This window comes from Neofelis nebulosa, chromosome 10 (genome assembly GCF_028018385.1).
Source record: "Neofelis nebulosa isolate mNeoNeb1 chromosome 10, mNeoNeb1.pri, whole genome shotgun sequence".
Lineage (NCBI taxonomy): Eukaryota > Metazoa > Chordata > Mammalia > Carnivora > Felidae > Neofelis > Neofelis nebulosa.
Genome location: NC_080791.1, coordinates 519,959 through 542,850, shown reverse-complemented (window position 1 = coordinate 542,850; position 22,892 = coordinate 519,959). Strand labels below are relative to the sequence as shown.

General features: G+C 42.3%; 1 protein-coding gene across 2 annotated transcripts in view; it reads right to left on the bottom strand.

Moving 5' to 3' along the window:
• Nucleotides 1–366: 366 nt before the first annotated feature.
• Nucleotides 367–22,892, bottom strand: part of CFAP300 (cilia and flagella associated protein 300) — a 24,178-nt gene continuing 1,652 nt past the window's right edge. Inside the window, exons 3-8 of one of the 2 annotated variants that reach the window (XM_058686455.1) lie at nucleotides 20,535–20,610; nucleotides 14,282–14,448; nucleotides 10,990–11,076; nucleotides 9,363–9,535; nucleotides 1,903–1,969; nucleotides 367–1,033 (exon numbers count right to left, since the gene is read on the bottom strand). In XM_058686455.1, coding sequence (XP_058542438.1) covers nucleotides 905–1,033; nucleotides 1,903–1,969; nucleotides 9,363–9,535; nucleotides 10,990–11,076; nucleotides 14,282–14,448; nucleotides 20,535–20,610 — 699 coding nt within the window. In that variant the 3' untranslated portion in view covers nucleotides 367–904. The remainder of the gene's footprint in view (nucleotides 1,034–1,902; nucleotides 1,970–9,362; nucleotides 9,536–10,989; nucleotides 11,077–14,281; nucleotides 14,449–20,534; nucleotides 20,611–22,892) is intronic. The other variant, XM_058686454.1, reaches the window with a different exon arrangement.

Here is a 22,892-nt window from a genome sequence, read left to right as displayed (position 1 = left end):
TAGCTAATTGGTGGCTGCTTTTCAGGTAAATCCACAGGCACAAATCCAAGGTCATCACTCTTGTCCTTACGACACACAAACACAGACTCCAAACTTGCCTCTCCTCAAAGTCCCAACATTTCTCGCAGGCTCTCTGTTCCTCTGGGTACAGGTTGGTCATTTTTCCCATGAGAGAAGCCTAAGTTATATATTCATTCTTGGAAAGTAATGAGGAAACAGGAGAATGTAGCCTAAGAGACCTGTTCTTTCCTCTCTTGCCACCTCAGTGAGACCATCGGGGCAACTCTGTTCAGAGGTGGATCCTCGGCCAGCTGTGGGGCAGCTGCAGAGGTAATTTATTATGTGCTAAAAGACTTCAGAACATGATTACTTTCAGAACATGACTTTTTTATTGAGGATTTTAACTGGGACAAACGAAGCAAAGGAATTGTTATGCATTTTCCACCCTGGACGTGTAAATATTTATGCAATGAAGAAATGCAATTAAATGAAACTCAAATTTGAAAAGCTAACAGTTGATAATAATGATCAGTGGAGAGATGGTCAGTTTTCTGCCACAGTTTCAAGCTAAAATTAATTAGCTTCTAAAGTAAAATACGTGGAAAATCGAGGCCTTACTTGAATCCTAATGCAACAGATACGGACTGGATTTTTAGTTCCTTGTAACTTTCTGTAAATTGTCCACAACTATATTGGTGTAGACCGTGGTAGGGATGGAGGTCGGTCCCTATGCTGCCACTCCAGGCAAATCTAAGGACAGGCATCTTGTAGTGTGTCCTTCTGTTCTCTGCGGCTTCTCTACATTTTACTTAAATTAACTGGCAAAGGAGACGTTTACCTATAAAATGACGTCAAAATAAAAAATTGGTAAAAACAGTAAAATCGATAATCTGAAAGAATACTGTTAAGACATTTCCCCCACACCGTAACAGTGGTATAGAACATGAACATGACGCCTGATCGGATCCACAAGAAAGTAAGAAAATGTCTGTTCATGAGACTTTGTTGAAGGGTAGCACATGCCAGCGGAATCCTGAAAAAGATAAACCTAGGTTATTTAGTCTACAACTACATGTAAGTAATAGTAAACATATTTAACTACTATATATTTTCTGCTAAAATGTCATGAAACTTACATCAAATCTTTGACAATTAAATTGGTAATTAACTGATACTTTAAAATATTTACTGACAGCAGTCTACTGGGCTAACAGTACATATGTACAATACAAATGCATATAATTCTCGACCTTAAGGAACTTATAGTCTAAAAGGAAATCTTCTCTTTTGAAAAAGTGCTTTTAAAGTGCTAATGGTGCAAAACTTTGTTTTGCAATTTTCTTCTATCTTTGCTTTCCTTTAGAATGTGATCTTTACATACTATGAGGGAAGCAACTTTGTTTCTTTGGTTTATCACCACAAAATGCCCAACACAGCGGGGGACACACGACCGGCACTTAATAGTATTTGTTAAGTGATTGAATAAAGATACTTAGAAACTGCTTCAAATGTGCTAACAATCTTTTATATGACACTAGAATTCAAGCATCAGATTCTGTGATATACAGACACTTACAACATCCTTACTTATCTGCCCTAGAAGCTATGGTTCGACAAACTGGAGAATGTGTTCTACTACATCTGAGTCACACATTTCGCTCTTAAATAAGGACGGACTATTTTAGACAGGGACAACAGAAAAGAGGCCGGGGGGGACGTTTGTATGGCTCTCCAAATAAAAGCGTAACTTATCAACTTCTAATTTTGACAAAAACACTAAATATCATCCATCATCTTTTCCCCTAGACATAACATTGCACTAGTTGCTAACTCCCATTGTAACAACCCTGTTAATACCCAGTAATTAAATTGATTGGTTGCAAATTCCCCTTCAACACTTACATATGCCGTAACTTTAAAGATGGAAGAGGTAATTTGTATTTTCTTGGTTTGAGGATTCTTTCGAACACTAAAATGTGGGGGGGGGGGGGAGGAAGGGATACATTTTAAATATAACAAGCATTTACATAATACATTTATTTTTGTTTATTTATTAACATTTATTCATTATTGAGAGAGCATGAGCGGGGGAGAGGCAGAGAGAGGGGGAGACACAGAACCCGAAGCAGGCTCTAGGCTCCCAGCAAGTGTTCAGCACAGAGCCCGATGCGAGGCTCAAACCCACGAACTGTGAGATCATGACCAGAGCTGAAGTCAGGCGCTTAACTGAGCCACCTAGGTACCCCTACATTTTTTTAATGTTTATTCAGTTTTGAGAGAAAGAGAGAGACAGAGCATGAGCAGGAGAGGGGCAGAGAAACAGAGAGGGAGACACAGAATCTGAAGCAGGCTCCAGGCTCTGAGCTGTCAGCAAAGAGCCCGACTTGGGGCTCGAACCCACAGACCATGAGATCAAGACCTGAGCTGAAGTCAGATGCTTACCTGACTGAGCCACCCAGGCGCCCCCCACCCCCTGCCTTTTTTTTTAGTGTTTGGCATAATACATTTAGAATACTGATCCCTTTAGTATGCAGGTGTTCTTACGCATACATAATATAGAAATACACAATATCCGACTCAAACGGTTTGAAAAGGACGGACCCGCAGTTTTACCCCAGGATAGAGAACTGCAGAACATGGAATTTTACAGTTAGAATATTTGAGGTCTGACTGAGACTCAGGATGAATGTTTCCCAAGCCAGAGACAATTATCAGAAAACTAAGAATTGATAAAAGTCCAACTGAAGTGTAGGCAGCTGTAAGGGGTAGGTAAAAGCACAACTGCAGAATTCCACAATGTAAACACACACGCCAGCTCTGGCACTGATTTGTTAGTTCATTTTGGGAAAGATTAACCTTTCTGAACATCAATTTCCTCACATGTCAACTGGGCATACTATGGTTCTTTTTAGAATTATGTGAGAATCGAGTGGGATAAGGTATATGAAAACTATCTGTTAAATTATGTATTATTAAATTATATCGTATTAAAATTATTTTCTTTCAGTACCTCTCTTTCAGTTACTCTCCCCCACAAGATTCCCTGCGGCAGCACAGAGCGGAAGCACAGAGAGGGAAGGAACAAGCTACAGAGAGAGATGCACACATGTTCCCTTCCTAATGCTTTACCATCTGCAATATACCTTCATATGACTTTCTTCATATAAAGACCACACAGCTCCATGAGGCTGTTGGGCACGACTTTACCAGGTTTAGAGACAGTAGGGCCAGAGAAGTTAAACGAGACATTAAAGACATTCCAGCTAAAAGTGGTATTTCTGGGAATAGACTCCAGGTGACACAGCATCCATCCAGGTCCTTTCCCTAGGTCTCAACCGCTCATCCCCTGCCTCCAATCCAGCAGATGTGCACCACAGGCAGTCCTCCTGGGTGACAGGGGGACGTCACATTGAAAGGAAGCTGGGCCCTTCCTCACTTCACTAGGTGCAAGCATCTTTCTCCTTCACTACATATGAAGAGTGAGGTGGGCCAGGAGGAGAACGAAGGGGGACTGTGTCCAGTGTGTGTGTGTGTATGTGTGTGCACCTACTGGAATGGGCAGACCTGAGCCATGTCAGGGTTAAAAGTTCTTAGGCAGTTTTTGGTTTTTTTTAGGCAGCTTTTATCTGCAGAAATCATGCAATTAATTTCCATATCCTTCTACGACATGGATTAAGGTCATTTTATTTCTCTAAACACTTAACATATACTGCTTAAAAACTGAAGACTATATTTGAAGTTCTGTGCTTATCCAAGGGGTAACTATAGTCACTCCATATAAAACATTTATACTGCACACACCTACATAACCACCCAAACCAAACTACAGAACATACCTATGGTTACATCCGATTTGAAGTGTTGATCTGGAGATGGTGATACGGGTATAAATACACAAAAATTCACTAAGCTGTAGGTCCACTATAATTTGTTCACTTTACTGCATGTAAATTAGCCCAGTAAAAAACAAAAACAAAAACAACCTAGACCAACCCTTGTAAAAGTTTGTACTTACCAAATAAACTGAGAAGAAAATTTAGTGTTTGACACTTCATTTAACAATCACTTCACACATACATGTACTGTAGTGTACTACTTACCGAAGAAACTACCATTTGAACATTATTAGAAGTTGGTTCCTGGGTGGCTCAGTTGGTTAAGTGACCAACTCTTGATTTGAGCTCAGGTCACGATCTCATAGCTCTGGAGTTTGAGCCCAGCGTCGGGCTCTGTGATGACAGTGCGGAGCCTGCTTGGGATTCTCTCTCTCTCTCTCTCTCTGCCCCTCTCCCGCTCTTTCTCTCTCAAAATAAATGAATAAACTTAAAAAAAAAAGAAATAAGAATCCCACTGCTTAATTAGCATTTGAGGGCCATAATCTAAGCCTCACAGTTTAAATAATAAAATTTCACATCTCAGGCAGATACGCAGTTTGGAAAACCTCTCCAAAAACTTTGATCGGAGCCTGTGTTTAATATTGACAGCAGAAAAGACAAAGGCTTCCATTAGTAACTACAGAATTATTTCTGCATAGACATTTTTCAAATGTAATGAAACTGGTCATATTTACTCTCTAATGAACCGGCTCTGAAGTATTACCTATATTATTTAAAAGAACCATAATCCTTGAAAAGAAGGCACTTTCCAGAACGTTTCAAAAGGGTATTTTATGGGACTTGTAATAATGGATGAGGGAAAACATATCTTCAGAATGTTTTCACCCTTTGGTTTGAGCCAGAGACCACTAAAATCAAGTTCTGTGACGTGCCTCCAACACGGACACACATAAGGGATGCACGTCTTTTCTGGAGCAGATTACTGATGACGTTTCTCTGCAAGGGCATGTCAGATAATGTAAAGCAGCTACTGCGTGTACAATTAGAAAGATAGCAGACGTTCTCCTAAAAAATGTGTAAACACCCAAAATTCAAGTAACGGGACAGGAAAAAACAATATCCTTGCCGGTTAACTTGGCTTGTACAAGTGACTTGTCTGGATATGTGGCTCAGGATGACAAGTTACTGACAACTGCTGGAGGTCCATGGGTGCTTCCCCTACACGTGCATTCCTCCCGAGAAGCTACACCGATCCACCCTGCACCCTCACCTTGACCAGATGCCACCGCCTCTGACCCAAATCAGCACGACCAGCTAGAAAAGCCAGAGGCAGTGCAAGTGATAAGCAAACCGGCACGGCTCTGAAGGGACTCTGTGATCATTTAGCCCATTCAGTTGCTTTGCACTGGCACTTAAGCCATCTTAAGCGAATATTTACTCTAATCATAATTTTCTTCTAAAGTTGTTTTGGGAAGACAATTTCACATTTCCTCCGCACTTAGCAGAGAAATTCATCAGCATGCTTCAACTTGGATCATCATGAGAAATAGTTAATGGTTCTCAAATAAGAGTAATGCTGTAATTGGGCTGGTTCCTTCTCAGCGTCCCCTGGAACGGCAGACTAGTGACGTGCGTGTCTCCCCTGGACAGGGGACGGGCTGCCCTCTCTGCTGGCTCTTGGGGACCCCATTCCATCAAGACTTCCCTAACACAGCCACCCTAATAATGTCCTCTTTTCAACTTCTGGGGTATTTATTACAGTATCAGGAGCTGCAAACATTTGCCTATAAAAAATCGAACATTTGATTTCATAACAATTTTTCCTTATAAAACCTTCCAAACTATTACTTAATATGTTAGTTTCTTATCATTTCCTTAAGGTCAAGGGCTGTCTGATGCTCCTCTTGTAGTCTCTTCGGAGCCTGGCAGAGTTCTGTGCACAATATTAACACTTGTCGGTTGCCTGCCAAAGGGATTCTGAGGGTGTGATTCTCTTCTTTCTGTTGGGTGCCGTGAATTTTGACTACTCATTTTACCAGTGGCCGTGAACCCTGGAGCCATAGTTTCACTTAGCACCCAAGCAGTGTGGAAGAGAGTCACAGGTGAGAATCCAGGACAGGGGAGGTCAGGGAAAACAGTTTCTTCAGTGTTTAGGTTCTAAAGTTACTTCTGTTTCAAACACCTCCAGCAGAATCTCCTCTTGCATAGCACACGATGGTGACGAATTCCACACGTTCATGTGGCCAGTGAAGTACAACACAATGTCGTGGCAGCAGTGTGTGCGCGCGCGCGCGCGTGTGTGTGTGTGTGTGTGTGTGTGTGTGTGTGAGACTAGGTGTACCACAGAGTATCTTCAGGGAGTGCTGGAAGCAGGCCTATGGGTTTTCATGAGCCGAATATAAGGACAAAATGTTTTGGATGTGAGTATGTATATGTTTTTCTCAAATTCTGTTTCTAACATTTTTTTGGACAACCTTTATGTATTGGCAGAGTAACTTTTCCACAAAAATCAGAGGCAAATTAAAGAAATAATTTTTGTTTTTAAAACCGTATCAGAGGGGCCCCTGGGTGGCTCAAGCAGTTAAGTGTCTGACTCTCGGTTTTGGCTCAGGTTATGATCTCGCGGTTCATGGGTTCCAGCCTTGCATCCGGCTCTGAGCTGACGGCGAGGAGCCTGCTTGGGAGTCTCTCTCTCCTCTCTCTCTCCTCCTCCCCCACTCTCTCTCTCTCTCTCTTTCTCAAAATAAATCAACTTAAAAAAAAACTATATAAGAAAAAGAATGAAGTGAAATAACTACATGACGTAGTTGTCACACAGCTGACACAGAGCAGAAGTGAGATTTGAGATGCTGAGTGCAAGTAACGATCGAGAGTTTTACAACAAGCTAATTCTGTTTTTTTCCGATTAAAGCAAAATTTTGTAACTAAACTCTGCTTTCACTTGTTCCTATCCCTTTTGCCTACAGACATGATCCAATATCTTCATCACTGAAAAGCCCAACCCAATCAAAGTATAAATAAATGATTATAAAGTTTTTATACCAATTAGATCTTCAAAGAGAAAAAAACAGAACTAGTGGATCACCTAAGCAAACCTGGAATTTAGAATTAATTTAAAAATGTAAAGTTTATGCCTAGATAAAAATCTTTCCACCTCTTTACAAAAAAGGTAATTGTTCTACTATTAGTCAAGCAAATTTACACAACCTGAGGAATCTTGTGTTCTCCTGAAATGTGAAAAGAGACCTGGGGTAAATGTCACAGGAGACCTGGGGTAAGTATAACAGGAGTTCTGGGGTGGGTGTGACAGGAAATCTAGGAGAAGTGTGAAAAGAGACCTGGGGCCAACATGACAGGAGACCTGAGGTGAGTGTGACAAGAGACCTGGGGTGAGTGTGACAGGAGACCTGGGGTAAAGGTGACATAAGACTGGTGGTAAATGTGAAATGAGACTTGTGCTAAATGTGACATGAGACTTGGGTGAGTAGACAGAAGACCTAGGTATCTGTGACAGGAACCTGGGGTAAGTGTGACAGGAGATCTGGGGTAAATGTGAGAAGACGCCTGGGATAAGTATGACAGGAGGCCTGGGTTAAGTGTGACAGAAGACCTGGGGTAAGTGTGACCCAAGACCTGGGATAAGTGTGAAAGGAGACCTAGGGTAAGTGTGACAGGAGCCTGGGGTAAGTGTGATAGGAGACCTGAGGTAAAAGTGACATCAGACCTGGGGAGAATGTGACAGGAGACCTGGGGTAAATATGACAGGAGACCTGTAGTAAGTGTGAGAGGAACCTGGGATAAGTGTGACAGGAGACCTGAGGTAAATTTGAGAGGACACTTGGGGTAAATATGACAGGAAATCTGGGGTAAATGTGAAAGGAGACCTGGGGTAAATGTGACAGGAGACTTGTGGTAAATGTGAAATGACATCTGTGCTAAAAGTGACATGAGACCTGGGTGAGTAGACAGAAGACCTAGGTATCTGTGACAGGAACCTGGGGTAAGTGTGACAGGAGATCTGAGGTAAATGTGAGAGGACACCTGGGATAAATGTGACAGGAGGCCTGGGTTAAGTGTGGCAGGAGACCTGGGTAAGTGTGACAGGAGGCCTTAAGTGTGACAGAAGACCTGGGGTAAGTGTGACCCGAGACCTGGGATAAGTGTGAAAGGAGACCTAGGGTAAGTGTGACAGGAACCTGGGGTAAGTGTGATAGGAGACCTGAGGTAAAAGCGACATCAGACCTGGGGTGAATGTGACAGGAGACCTGGGGTAAGTGTGACCCGAGACCTGGGATAAGTGTGAAAGGAGACCTAGGGTAAGTGTGACGGGAAACCTGGGTAAGTATGATAGGAGACCTGAGGTAAAAGCGACATCAGACCTGGGGTGAATGTGACAGGAGACCTGGGGTAAATACGACAAGAGACCTGTGGTAAATGCACAGGACATCTGGGGTAAGTGTGACAGGATTCCTGTGGTAAATGGGACAGGAGCCCTGGGTAGGTGTGATAGGAGACCTGAGGTAAAAGTGACATCAAGCCTGTGGTGAATGTGACAGGAGATCTGCGATAAGTGTGACAGGAGACGTGGGGTAATATGACAGGAGACCTGAGGTAAAAGTGACATCAGACCTGGGGTGAATGTGACAGGAGACCTGCGGTAAGTATGAGAGGAACCTTGGGTAAGTGTGAAGGAGCCCTGAGGTAAAAGGGTAGTACACCTGGGATGTGGTGACAGGAGACCTGAAATAAATTTGAGAGGACACCTGGGGTAAATATGACAGGAAATCTGGGGTAAATGTGAAAGGAGACCTGGGGTAATTGTGACAGGAGACCTGGGGTAAAGGTGACATGAGACTGGTGGTAAATGTGAAATGAGACCTGTGCTAAATGTGACATGAGACGTGGGTAAGTGGACAGGAGACCGAGGTATCTGTGACAGGAACCTGGGGTAAGTGTGACAGGAGATCTGAGGTAAATGTGAGAGGACACCTGGGATAAGTGTGACAGGAGGCCTGGGTTAAGTGTGATAGGAAACTGATGTGATAGGAGGCTTGGGGGAAGTGTGACAGCAGACCTGGGGTGAGGTGACAGGGGACTTAAGGTAAGTGTGACAGGAGATCTGAGGTAAATGTGACAGGATGCCTGGGATAAGTGTGACAGAAGACCTGGGGTAAGTGTGACAGGAGACCTGGGGTAAGCACGACGGGAACCTGGGAAGAATGTGACAGAGGATCTGGGATAAGTCAGCCGCTAAGCAGGCATGGAGCGAGTAATCCGCTGGATGGGGAAGGAAGCACAGTCAGATGAGAACCGGGAACTGGGTGCTAAAGAGAGTCAGGGAGATGTAACCACGTCCCAACCTGGAGGAGAAGGGAGAGGCCGGAAAAGGGGTTCGAAGCGGTGCTGTTCTCACACACTTTGGTGGCTGGCGTCAACAGGACCCAACAGACGCCAGGCGAGCCCAGCACAGTTAAACAATGCACTCTGTTAACCAGAGATTTACCTATTGTAATCTAGCAACATTACCTCACTAGATCTTTATAGATAAGCTTTGTTGTTTCCAGATATGGATTAAGCACATCTTCATACTGACAAAGGGCTCCACCAAGGCAAAGATGTTTGAAAAGACAAAACAGGAACTCTTCTCTATCAGCTTGGCTAAATATTTCATATTTTTCTGAGTCTTCCACTAGTAAAACCTATGGAAAATGATAAAATTCATCTTAATCTAACATGATTTAAGGCTCTAATTTTTGTTTTCAAAAGTTTCCATTTATGAACTTACAAATAATCCTAGGCCTATGTTAACAACCAATCCTGAACAACCAGAAAGAGTCATCGGTGAGACCTGCACTCATTTTCCCTCCATGTTACCATTAGGTACTGATGCTCAGTTAAAGGAATAAATCTAAATCTTCTCCTCTTCCCCTTTATACCTTTGTTCTAATTTATATCTTTAGTAATGGTTTTAGCACTACTGCAATTTTAGTGCTGAGTCACCTTAAATCTTATTTGGAAACAAGGGACCATAGATAAATGGAGAAACTTCTCCATCCCAGAAGGTCTGTAGCCTTTGCTTCAGTCTGGAAGCTGGCCCTCATTTTCTAAGCCCTACCCCTGCACTTCTGGATGACCACTTTCCTTACCACCCCTGCCCCGGCCCACCCCCATTACTCCATTTTGAACTATCCAGGTAAGCGGACCATCATAACCACCTCTTTTCCTGCTGTCCCCTAATAATATCATCCTACACATCACCCATCTATACTGACTCTTGCTCTCTGGAGACTTCACCACCTCTTTCAGAAAACAGCACAACAGCGTCGGACGCGGGAGGGTTTCTTATACCATTGGCCATTCCACACAACTGATTAACTTGATTGCGGTAGATACGAACAAGGTGACGAATGTAAACCATAACACACATTTCTTTTATTGAGTTGTTTATACTCCACCTGCTTGTAAAAAGAATGTGAAGTAGCTAACAGTAAAATACTGACACAGTACAAAAAGTTAAAAGGCAAAAACCTGTAACCAAGAAACAAAGTGGGAAAGAAAATACATACAACAAGGAGTTGGAATGCTGTAAAAATTGTACATAACACTAACACTACCAAACAGGTAAAGGAGGGAAATAGGAGTTATACAAAATCACTGTCTAGGAGCAAGAAGTGCACTTAAATTAGGAAACCTGATCAAGCTTCACATTTGATTTACCCCAATCTCAAATGAATATTCATCACAGGGTCAGCATAAAAGAGGCACTTAAAATAAACTCTGTGGTGTTGCCAGTGTGCAGGTTACTTACAACGAGTTTATGAAAGCCAAAGTCACACGTAGTAAAAGGTGAGGGGAAGTGGTTTACAGTTTATTACTCCCTGGGTGTGCCACACATACGGCTTGGCCCATCTCCCCTCCTTGCCTGCTTCTCTCCTTCTCTCTCTCTCTCTCTAAGGAAATGATGTGATATTGAAGCCTGAGTTTGTAGCTACCTAAAGATCTGGCTTAACACAAGAGCGACTAAAGCTCTCAGGAATGACGAATGAACGCATTCCTCGCATGAGCACTCTGGTTACTGAACTGATTAGGCTGCGCAGTGTAAAAATGACAGAAATGAAAATATTTGGGGAATAAATGTGGAAGCGGGACCCACCTGCGGCTGATCTCCCCGTGTGCTTCCACATGGGGCCCTCAGGGAGGAGGTGTGCAATGTGGTTAAGGAGCCAGACTTGTGAGCCGCCTGCGGAAGGTGGTTATCGGCAGGCCTCAGTGAGGCGGTGTGACGGGCTCGGTGCTGCTGCATGGCGGAGGGCCCTTTTCAGTTCAGGCTAAGGCTGGAGGTTATTTATTGATTTATTTTTTCAGCCAGAAAGCAACCAAGTTAACACCTTGCTTGTCGCCACAGGGCAGCAAAGAACACGAGAAAGAAACGCAGAGGCAACTGGAAGAAAAACAGTGTGGGTACTTCCTGAATTCAAGGGCTACGCATGGAAGTAAAGAAGACCAGCAGCAGAGGGGAGGCCGGGGGGCTCAGGCGGTCGAGTGTCCGACTTCCTTCCGTCCGACGGTCATGATCTCACGGTCCGTGAGTTTGAGCCCCGCGTTGGGCTCTGAGCTGTCAGCACACAGCTCAGAGCCTGGAACCTGCTTCAGATTCTGCATCTCCCACTCTCTCTGCCCCTCTGCCACTCATGCTCCCTCTCTCTCTCTCTCAAAAATGAATAAATTCTAAAAAAAAATTAAAGAAAGAAAACCAGACGACAAGCAGCAGAGCAGAGAAGGCGCATCCGTGTCTCGAAAAGTCCGTTGCCAATGCTCTCAGTATAAGTGAGGGTGAGCTCTCTGAAATTAGGGGACAGGGCCTTGTGATAGAGAGGTACATGTGCCAGCAGAGATCGGGGACAGATAAGAAGAGCTGACATAGTGCCCCAAAAGAAAGAAGACCCAGACTAGACTAGACACTTTGTAGAGGTTAATTTCCAGTCCTTGGTAAGGAAGAGTAGCAATTATCAGATCCCCAAGGTACAGTGCTCATCTTGTGTTATACATACCACCTAACTACAGAGCAACTATATATAGTCTCCTCAGTTGTGTGTTTGGACATCTTCAATGAGTAATTTGATTGTCTTCTTCAACTAAGGGTTCTTTCAGGTGTTTTGTTGGTGTAGAAGAACGCAGAGACTGGCTGGATGCCTCCCGGTCTCCTACAGACAAGATGTCTATGTCCAGAATGGTGTGTCAGGGGCTTCCCTAGGTCATTCCCATCTGGATTTACAATAAATTCAACTTATACATCTCCTTATTCAACTTACACATAGCGACATCTCCTAAATGTAAAATAATAGTAATTAGTGGCTAGTCATTACTATTACTGAAAGCTTACTAAATACTAGGCATTGGGCTAAACACTTTAAGTGCATTATCTCACATAAATTTTTTTTTTTTTTTTGAGAGAGAGAGATACAGTCGAGTGGGAGAGGGGCAGACAGATGGAGACAGAGAATCTCAAGCAGGCTCCGAGCTGTCAGCACAGAGCTCGAATCCATGAACTGTGAGATCATGACCTTAACCGACTGAGCAACACGGGGCCCCTCACATGATTCTTGCATCATTCTTATTTTATAGATGAAAAAATGAGGCTAAGTACCCCAGTTATTAAGTGGCTGAGCCTGTATTTGAATCTATGTCTATTTGATACCAAAGCTTTAGTTTTTTTTTAATAATCTCTACACCCAATGTGGGGCTTGAACTCATAATCCTGAGATCAAGAGTTGCCCATCGACTGAGCCAGCCAGGAGCCCCTGAAGGCCCTAATTTTTTTTTTTAATGTTTATTTATTTTTGAGAGAGAGAAAGACAGAGTGCAAGCAGGGGAGGGGCAGAGAGAGAGGGAGACACAGAATCTGAGCTGTCAGCACAGACACTGGCGCGGGGCTCGAACTCCTGGACCACGAGATCAAGACCTGAGTTGAAGTCAGCAGCTTAACCGACTGAGCCACCCAGGCGCCCCTGAAAGCCCTAATTTTTGTCCATTTGGTAAATAGTTTATCTCCATAATTTAATGATAATAAGGGGCGCCTGGGTGGCTCAGTCAATTGAGTGTCCGATTCTTGATTTTGGCTCAGGTCATGATCTTGATTTTGGATTGGGTCATGAGATGGGGCCCTGTGTTGGATTCTGTGCTGAACATGGAGCCTGCTTGAGATGCTCTCTCTCTCCCTCTGCCTCTCTCCCAGTTGCTCGTGCTCTCTCTATAAATAAAATAATGATGATAATAATGCATTTTGTTTTAACATGTCACACTTTTTAAAAAGTATATTTAAATGCTCTCTCAACTCATATCTCAACAGTTTCCACAAGATAGAATGGGAATTTTAATCTCTATGTTGTACAGATAAGATCTTGGGGCTCAAGATATTGAATGATTTGCTTAGTTACTATCTTATAAATAATAACTCAGGAATTAGCTAAATAATCTATGTCTTCTGATTCAATACACCTCTTGCTAAAAAAAATTAGGTAATCGAATGGTTTTTTAAGAAGTTTATTTATTTTGGGGCGCCTGGGTGGCGCAGTCGGTTAAGCGTCCGACTTCAGCCAGGTCACGATCTCGCGGTCCGTGAGTTCGAGCCCCGCGTCAGGCTCTGGGCTGATGGCTCGGAGCCTGGAGCCTGTTTCCGATTCTGTGTCTCCCTCTCTCTCTGCCCCTCCCCCGTTCATGCTCTGTCTCTCTCTGTCCCAAAAATAAAAAAAAATAAAAAAAAACGTTGAAAAAAAAAAAAGAAGTTTATTTATTTTGAGAGAGAGAGAGAGAGAGAGAGCGTGAGTAGGGGAGGGATGGGGGCAGGTGGGAGAGAGAGAACCCCAAGTAGGTTCCAGACTGTCAGTGTGGAGCTCGATGTGGGGCTCGAACCCACAAACTACAAGATCATGACCTGAGTCGAAACCAAGAGTTGGACGCTTAACTGACTGAGCCACCCAGGCACCCCTAAAATGGCTTTTTTGATCTCAGCTGTGAGACAGAACGATTCTTTTACAACAGGGATATTTTTAAATAGTCATTTGATATGTTAAGAGCCCCATATCGAAGAAAAATAGCCATGAGTTAAGCAGGTCAGGGCTTCTCGGCCTTAGCACTATTGAAATTTTGGGGCAGAGAACTCTGTTGTGGGGGGCTGTCCTGCCCACAGCATGATGTTTAGCAACATCTCTGGCCTCTATGCATGACTGTTAGTAGCATCTGGTTGAGAACTACTGAAATACACAGATAATTCAGTTGATAGTAAAAGTCCCATCCAAGAAAAAAATCTACCAATGTAACTGATATTACTGATCATTAATAATTGATAAAAGGTGTTTTAGGTATTTTACATAGGTAAAAGTTTTTGACATTAAGCATTTCCTGAAATAAAATTCTATTATGAAATTTTAAAAATCTATACTTACTTTTCGTAATTCATCAGATATAGGAAAGGGATTGCAAAAAGAATCTAAACACTTAATAATATGTCCATCATCGCGTACAATATCTTCATCATATAACCGATGAAAAAATGACATTGAAAGCTGTGTACAAGGAACATTTGTGGCTTCAATTTTTTTTACTTCAGATCCTAAAAAAAATTTTATAGAATATAAACATTAACTTATTATTCTCAATTATTTCCAAAACAAATATTACAATGCAGGGATTCTAAGTAGTCAAATAGGGCATATATTTTGGTATATTTAAAGGACACATTAGGGATCTTATTAAATTCTTAGTTTGCCGTTTGTTCATTTTTATTAATCACTAAAAGTCTGTAACAAAATTTCACCATTTCAGCCCTAGAGTATGTAAATTAGAAAATGTCTGAAAATGAAATCATTTTTCGTGTAGTAGGGGATTCTTACATCAGTTTTAATCCACATATCAGAATCGCCTATAAAAGCATTGGAACTGCTTTGTGTGACTTTGGATTTATATTGTGCTCAATGCTTTATAATTTGTATTACAAAAACTTTAATTAATGTTAAGTAATGGCTGTTTGTAAAGTCCTGAGGATGTCTTGAAATTTCTTCTCTCCAATAAGCAATTTCTCCCTTGTGATCTCATTTACAGTGTTTATGACCCAAAACCAGCTTTTCCAAGTCAAGGTAAGTTTCAAACCAGGCCCTAATCAAGTTATGACAAGTTTGGAATTAGAGAAATTTGTGACCATGATGTTTTGTCTATTTTCGTCTTGTAGCTCGAGTTTTTCCCCTGCATACCTTCCCCACCCCAAAACTTACTTCCTAAATGTGTCCTTTAGGAATGGATTTTCCGTTACTAAAGGTTCTTCTCAATTACAGAAAGACACAAAGACTAAAATGAATATTTATTATTGCCTCAGTTTCTTTCCATTTCTCTCTCATGCACTCATATCCACACACACACTCAGATATAAAGAGGTGGTGGTCTTCTTTGTTCAAAGTTCTCCCTAGAACAGCACACCGAGGTGTGGGGGCCCTTGGTGTGACCTCTCCCTGATACGCTTGTTCGGTATTTACGCCGGAAGCAGCTCGAGCTTGAGAGGAGTGAGGCTGGTGATGATCTGCGCTTTTCCTTCTGGTTGCCCACCTGGAGTCCTGAGAGCACCTGCTACTTGTTCTGGGCTCGAGCTGGCCTTGTGTGGACGCGCAATGGGCGTCTGGAGACAGGAACTGTGTATGCTTCAGTAATTTCAAAAACTACACTTCTAGGAAAAGCTCCTTTTGTTTCAGGGGAAAAAATCCTGTGGGGGATTAAAGGGACAAGAAGACCACAGGAAGTGACAGAAGAGTTGTGAACACTGCAAGAACAAAGAACTAGAGCAGTATAGAGCCAGAGGGTCTTCAAAGACGGGTTGGTGGCCACAGGATGAGGGACTGACACTGGGCAATGTGCCATTCTTTAAAAAAATTTTTTTCTTAATGTTTCTTCATTTTTGAAAGACAGAGACCGAGCACAAGCAGGGGTGGGGCAGGGAAAGAGGGGGACACAGAATCTGAAGCAGGTTCCAGGCTCCGAGCTGTCAGCACAGAGCCCGATGCGGGGCTCGAACCCACAAACCATGAGATCATGACCTGAACCAAAGTCAGATGCTCTACTGACTGAGCCACCCAGGCCCCCGGCAACATGCCATCCTAATAAATGACTCTAGCTTTGATTTAGGGAGTGGCAGGAGGGTTGGGTTGGTAAGATGAGGTAATTAAATTCAAACCACGTACTCCGAGGCATAGAAATAGCATTTGCGAGGGACTGAACTGTGTCCCTCCAAAATTAATATATTGAAATACCACAATGTAATGGTATTTCGAGATGGGGCCTTTGAGAAGTAATTAGGGTTAGATGAGGTCATGGGTGGGGTTAGGACTTCTGTCAAATCAATTCTGAAAGGACACAATTCAGTCCAAAGCATTCTGCCCCTGGTACCCACACCCCCAATTCATGTCCTTCTCACATGCAAAACGTGTTTATTCTATCCTAACAGCCCCAAAAGTCTTAGCTCATTCCTGGATCAATGCTAAAATCTAAAGTCCAAAATCTCACCTACATATCACCTAAATCAGATATGGGTAAGAGGGAGGTACACCTCATCCTGGGGCAAAATTCCTCTCCATCTATGACCCTGTGAATCCAGACAAGTGACATGCTTCCAAATACAATGGTGAGACAGGCAGAGGAGAGACATCTTCATTCCAAAAGGGAGAAACAGAAAACAAGGGGTGATGGTCCCAAGCAAGCCTAAACTTGGCAAGGCAAATTTCATTAGACTTTAAGCCTCAAGAATAATCATCTTTGGTTCAATGTTCTGTCTTCCAGACCCGCTGGGGCGGTGGCCCAGCCTCTGAGGTTCTCCCCCAAAAGGCACAGTGTGTTCCTGAAACCGAGGGTGGCCCCGATTATCTCTGAACTGCCTTTTAGTCCTTCTCTTCTTCTGCAGAACGGCCATGTGTCAGCCAAATGGCTCTATCGTCTGGTCCTGTGGGATCTAAGAGGTCTGACAGCCTTCATTTTGTCTCGTTTCTGTCCCCTTTAGTTCAAACCGGCAGTATCTTTGCCAATACAATCCCCACTGTAACTCTGGCTTCTGTTGAAATGGCTGATTAAGTCCATGAATTACACACATGCTCTCTTTATCAAATGGTTGCCCAGCCATATTTGTTCTCTTCAAAAGAATCTCATTTTTTACAATATGAAAAGGCTGAGAATTTGCCAAATCTTCAAGTTCTGGTTCCTTAACGAATCCTTCTTCAATCTGTCTTTTTCCTTTCCTACTTTGTTACAAACGTTCGGGAAGAACCAAGCTGTCCTACAACAGTTTGTTTAGACACGTCCCAGCTAAATATATAATTTCATCACTTGCAAATTCTACCTTCCCCAAAACACCAGAACATAGTTCAGCCAAGTTCTCAGGCATTTTATGGATTGTCTTTCCTCCACTTTCTGATAACAAGGTCCTCATTTCTGTGCGAGACCTCACTAGAATCAAGCTTAACATCCGTGTATCTGGGCTAGCATGCACCTCAAAACTCTTCCACCAACACCCGTGATACAGTTTCACAGCCACTTCTAACCTTTTTAGGTATGTTACAGAAACATTCCACTTCTCGGGACCAAAATCTGTCAGTCTGCTTAGGCGGCTATCACAGAATACCAGACTGGGTGGTTTAAACAACAGACATTTATGTCTCACAGCTCTGCAGGCTGGGAAGCCCAAAAACCAAGGCACCAGCTGATTTGGCTCCCGGTAAAGGCTCTCTTCCTGACTTGCAGACGGCTGCCTTCTTGGCTGTCGGCACATGGCAGAGAGCTCTGGGATCTCTTTCTCTTGATGTAAGGGCATTCATCCCATCAGAAGGGCTGCTTGAGATGTAGTCTAAACCTAATTAGCTCCCAAAGGCCTCATCTTTAAAAAAAAATTTTTTTTTTAATATGTATTTAGTTTTGAGAGGGAGAGACACAGAGTGCAAGCAGGGGAGGGGTAGAGAGAGGGAGACACAGAATCTGGAGCAGGCTGCAGGCTCTGAGCTGTGAGCACAGAGCCCGACATGGGGCTCAAACCCACGAACCGTGAGATCATGACTTGAGCCGAAGTTGGACGCTCAAGCAACTGAGTCACCCTGGCGCCCCAGGCCTCATCTTCAAATACAATAACATTGGGGGTTAAAGCTTCAACATAAGAACTTGGTGGGGGGCGGGGGGCCACAATTGAGTCCATAGCACATGCTGTTAGGCAGAAATATGGTAAAATCATGTCTCCACCATTTATAAGACATGTGATGCACTGCTATGATTGCATACAAAGTTAAGAATGTATTTTTTCCCCTTGATATTAGCATAATACACAGGTGTCTATTTACTTGGTGTCCAAATTGGTGTTTTCTGACAGCTTCATTAATGCTGAAATGGCAGAGACAGGATAGTGTAGTGGTCAAGACCTTGAATTCTGGAGTCCGGCCAGCTGTGCAAAACTGCAAATTATTTAGCTCATGAATCTGACTCTTCATTTGGGACATAGGGACATATAATAATACCTCTCTGAGTTGGTCTGAGAATTAAAGGAGGTAATGGGGGCATGTGGGTGGCTTAGTCAAGCATACCGCTTTGGCTCAGGTCATGATTTCGTGGCTTGTGAGTTCAAGCCCCACATCAGGCTTGCTGCTGTCAGCGCAGAGCCCCTTTGGATCCTCTGTTCCTCTCTCTTTGCCGTCTTTCTTGTGCTCTCTCAAAAATGAATTGAAAAAAAAAAAAGCCATTTAAAGGATGTAATGAATATAATGCCCTTAACTAAGCACATAGGAAGCATCCATTATATGTCACCCAAAAAAGGGCACAGTGTGTCTGTATGAGGAGGGCTGCAGCATCTGGGAGACAGGGTCCGCGGCAGAAAGCCCTGGCAGTCCAGGCCCAGGCGAGGGCAGCAGTGAGGGGGATCCTTCACCACACTCTTTACCACTGGTTCACTTGCTACAAGAATGTCTTTTCTCTCATTTTCAAAAGCTGTTTATTTTAACAGCTGGCCCTCAGAGGAAAATTGGAGAGAAGACGGCTGATACATCAGAAACAGAAAAGCTGGTAGGAGATACAAAACAAGCTAACGGAAGAGTACAGCAATCCTCTAGAAACTTCTACTTCTGAAGTAGAGTGCTACCTCTTTTGCCCAATTTTTCAGAGTACTTCTAATTGATTGTGCCAGGCACATGTGGAATTTTAGAACCTCTCTTTTTGCAATGTGTTTTTTAAAAATCAGAAAAAAGTACTGTTTGTCAGTACGGGAGGAGATTGAACTTTTTTCAACGAACCTTATTTTTGTAAAAGAATTGACTGAAATTACTGTAAAAGTTTCATAAACTCTTTGCTACGTGCCTGTGATTATTTCCTTCTGAAGATTTTGAACCTGTAAGTACATTTGCTCGGAGAGTCAGTCTAACTCTGAAAGTATTCTGAAGATCACCCTGTACCAGCTTTTTGCTCTATAAATTTTACAGTGGTTTTTAGCCAAAAGCAATAAAACGTGACCTACTAATTCTAACGTCACAAATCTCGTTCTTGAGTAATACTTTCGGCAAAGTCATTTTTGTGTAAGAGTACTAGAATTCCATGAACATGCAATGTAGGAATTTACCAAAACAACCCCATCTAATTTAAAATCCACTTACATTTTTCTTAAGCACAAACCCACATTACTAACCAGATTTTCCTCTGGTGTGGAAGAATGACTGGTTCTATTGTTAAGACACTTCAAACTAACATTTAAAATATAGTGGTCATGTTTTTGTTTTCAAACCACTCTTCTATTAACTCTCTGGTTTACTCCTTAACCTGAGAGTTATTTAAGAGATTTGACTGCTATTGTTTGGGTAATTTTGCTTAAAGATTCCTACCTATGTTTCAAGGTACTATGAAATTATTACATGGATAAAATTTTCTTTTTGAGATTTTAAGACTCTCTTCCATGACTTTATATGTTATTTTATGAACATTCCATGAATGGCCACTTCCTCGGTCAGAAATCCGCTGCCCCGCCCTGAATGCTTTTGCTCAAACACCCTCACATCAGCAGAACTCTACCTGACACTCTCCTCTTTTTGCTCCTACTGCTATGGTAGCACATTATTGCACTATTTTTTTTTTTAATGTTTTTATTTTTGAGAGAGACAGAGAGAACACGTGTGCGAGTGGCAGAGGGGTAGAGAGAGAGGGAGACAGAATCTGAAGCAGACTCCGTGCTGTCAGTGCAAAGCCAGATGTGGGGCTCGAACCCACATCCTGTGAGATCATGACCTGAGCTGAAGCCGAACGCTCACCCGACTCAGCCTCCCCAGGCACCCCTTGCACTATTTTTTTTTTTTTTTTTTTTTTTTACATATCAACCAGTTTCTTGAGCATCATTTTCTTGTGTTCACCTCACTGTTCCCTGCATCGAGCAGAGTCCATGGGAGACACACAATAAATACTTTCCCAATGAATGAAAAGAGAACTGGTGCTCCTGTGCCATGCCAGGACAGGAGCAGTGGGTCCCCAGGAGAAAGACGCAGGGCAGGCCTGGCACAGCTCATCATGTTTGACCTTGATGTTATCAAACAGGTGAGTCATTATTCACAATGTGTATTTTAATAATGAAAATTCCAAAGGCAAAATTTTGTTATAATAATAAAATCATCATCTGAAAAGATAAAAATATGTTTTATTTACCTAATGTAATCCATTGTCCAGAAGAATCTGAAAGTAACTTCAAATTAGGAATAACATTTGGGTCTTTGAAAAAAGCCTAAAATACAAATTTGAGGGGAATAAGTTAGAAACTATATTACAAATAATATCAAGAATTAATTTCTAAAACAACTGTAGTAAACTCTCACTTGATCGGGGAAGGACAATTTTATTTTATTTTTATTTATTTTTTTTTAATGTCTATTTTTGAGAGAGAGAGAGAGAGAGAGAGGGAGAGAGCGTGAGCAGGGGAGGGGCAGAGAGAGGGAGACACAGAATCTGAAGCTGGTTCCAGGTTCCGAGATGTCAGCACAGAGACTGACGTGGGGCTCGAACTCATGAACCGTGAGATCATGACCTGAACCAAAGTTGGACGCTCAATGGACTGAGCCACCCAGGCGCCCCTCATGAGTATTTGTGATCTAAGGGTAGTAAGAACACACTGAACAGATGTAAGCAAAGAAAGAGCTTAAATCAGTCCTATTTTTTACCATGCATTCTGGCAGCAGCGTGGAAAATGAACTGAAGGGTTATTAAGAGAATAGGTAGAAGGGAAGGTACTGTTGTAATCCAGGAAGATCTGATGTTCACATCAGTCAAGATGATAGCAAGGGGGAGGTAGAGAAGTGAATGGACTCAATGACTGTTTAGGAGGACAAAGGACAAAGGGCGAGGGAGGAACCACAGTTGATGCATGAGAAACTGGACAGAATGAATGTCATTTCATGAGAAAGGGAACAGTGAAGAGGACCAGGTGTGCAGGGTGAAGATTAATATGTTCCGCAAGTATTTCTGAATACCTACAGTATGACACACACAAGTTCCTGTGCCACGGAGTTTACATTCTAGTGGTGGAAGATAAACACTTCACAGGTATCATCTATGCCCAATCACAAAAAAGAAAAAAATAAGTTTTCCCCAAAACTACTCCTCAGGGAAAAAAAAAAAAAAGCAAGTTGATAACTTTATAAATTCAAGCTAAAGAGTGTTTGTGCAATTATCTTTATTTAATATTTTATTTTCTTTTAAAGTTTATTTCATCTATTTTGAGAGAAAGAGAGAACATGGGAGGGGCAGAGAAAGGACAGAGAGAATCCCAAGCACGTTCTGCACCGTGTGCATGGAGCCCAAAGTGGGGCTCGAACCTACGAACAGTGAGATCGTGACCCAACCTGAAATCAAGAGTCAGGAGCTTAACTGAGTGGCCCGAGTGCCCCACAATTATCTTAATTTATATAATATACACTTTGAAAAGAAATATAAGCTGGAATTAACCTCAGTTAATACTGATTTTGAATGCCTTTTAGATGTCTTCTGCAAAAATCAGTACAAGAAGAAATTTAATTCAGATTTAGTAATTATCCCTGGGGGGAGGGAGTATCAACTTACAATTACATTTTATATGCCATTATAAATGGAAGCAGGCTAAGTGACCTGCAGTGAAGTGACCTAGAGCCAGTGGAAATAAGTCTTCATAAAGGCCCCTCACATAAAGCAACACGAGAATCATTATGCTGTTGGGGTTAATTATGCACCAAAAGAATAATAATAATAATTTTAAAAAAGCCCTGTCCTAATATACGCACATGGTATTTTGGGTATGTAATAGAATTTCCAGTGGGGCATTAGAAGGAATTCTCTGTATCTCAACTTTAGGAAAGCTGATGTGCTTTGGGAAAATATTACATGATTCCCAAACAAGTTACAGGATAACAAAGATACGAATATCAAAATGCATGTAAAGATTAAACTTACTTGTTTCAGAAAATGTGAGCGTTAAAAAAGTATTTCTAAATTGATATATTATTTTATATAACATAGAATGTTAAATGTATGTCTATTCTATGCCACACATGAAATCTAGCAGATTGCTGGTTTCTGATCCAGTATCCATTCTCTTCTTCTTCCTTAAGGAATCCAATTTTATTTGGGATGGCAATGTGCTCAGCTAAAAGTCTGCACCGCCTAGTCTCTGTGTTATGAGGTCATGAGGTGTGAGCAGAGATGTTGGCAGACCTTTAGAAAGCTCTATAAATTGCTTCTTTCCCCCTTATCCTTAGTCCCATGGTGAGGATGCCAACACTGTATACTGAGCCCAGAGCTCTCTCCTGACAAAGCAAGATCTCAGATTCAACAATCTATGATCCCACTACTTGCAAGCACTTCAAGTTCAACATGCCTAAAGATGAACTCATTCTCCTTCTTCTTTTGCATTTTCTAGGGCTTTAACGGCATCATCTACCACTCCAGTCAACCAACTCAGACATTCGCTCATCCTACACTCCCCTTCTGCCTTATTCTCAGTATCTTATTAGTCCTGGAGTACTGCCTTCCTCTGAA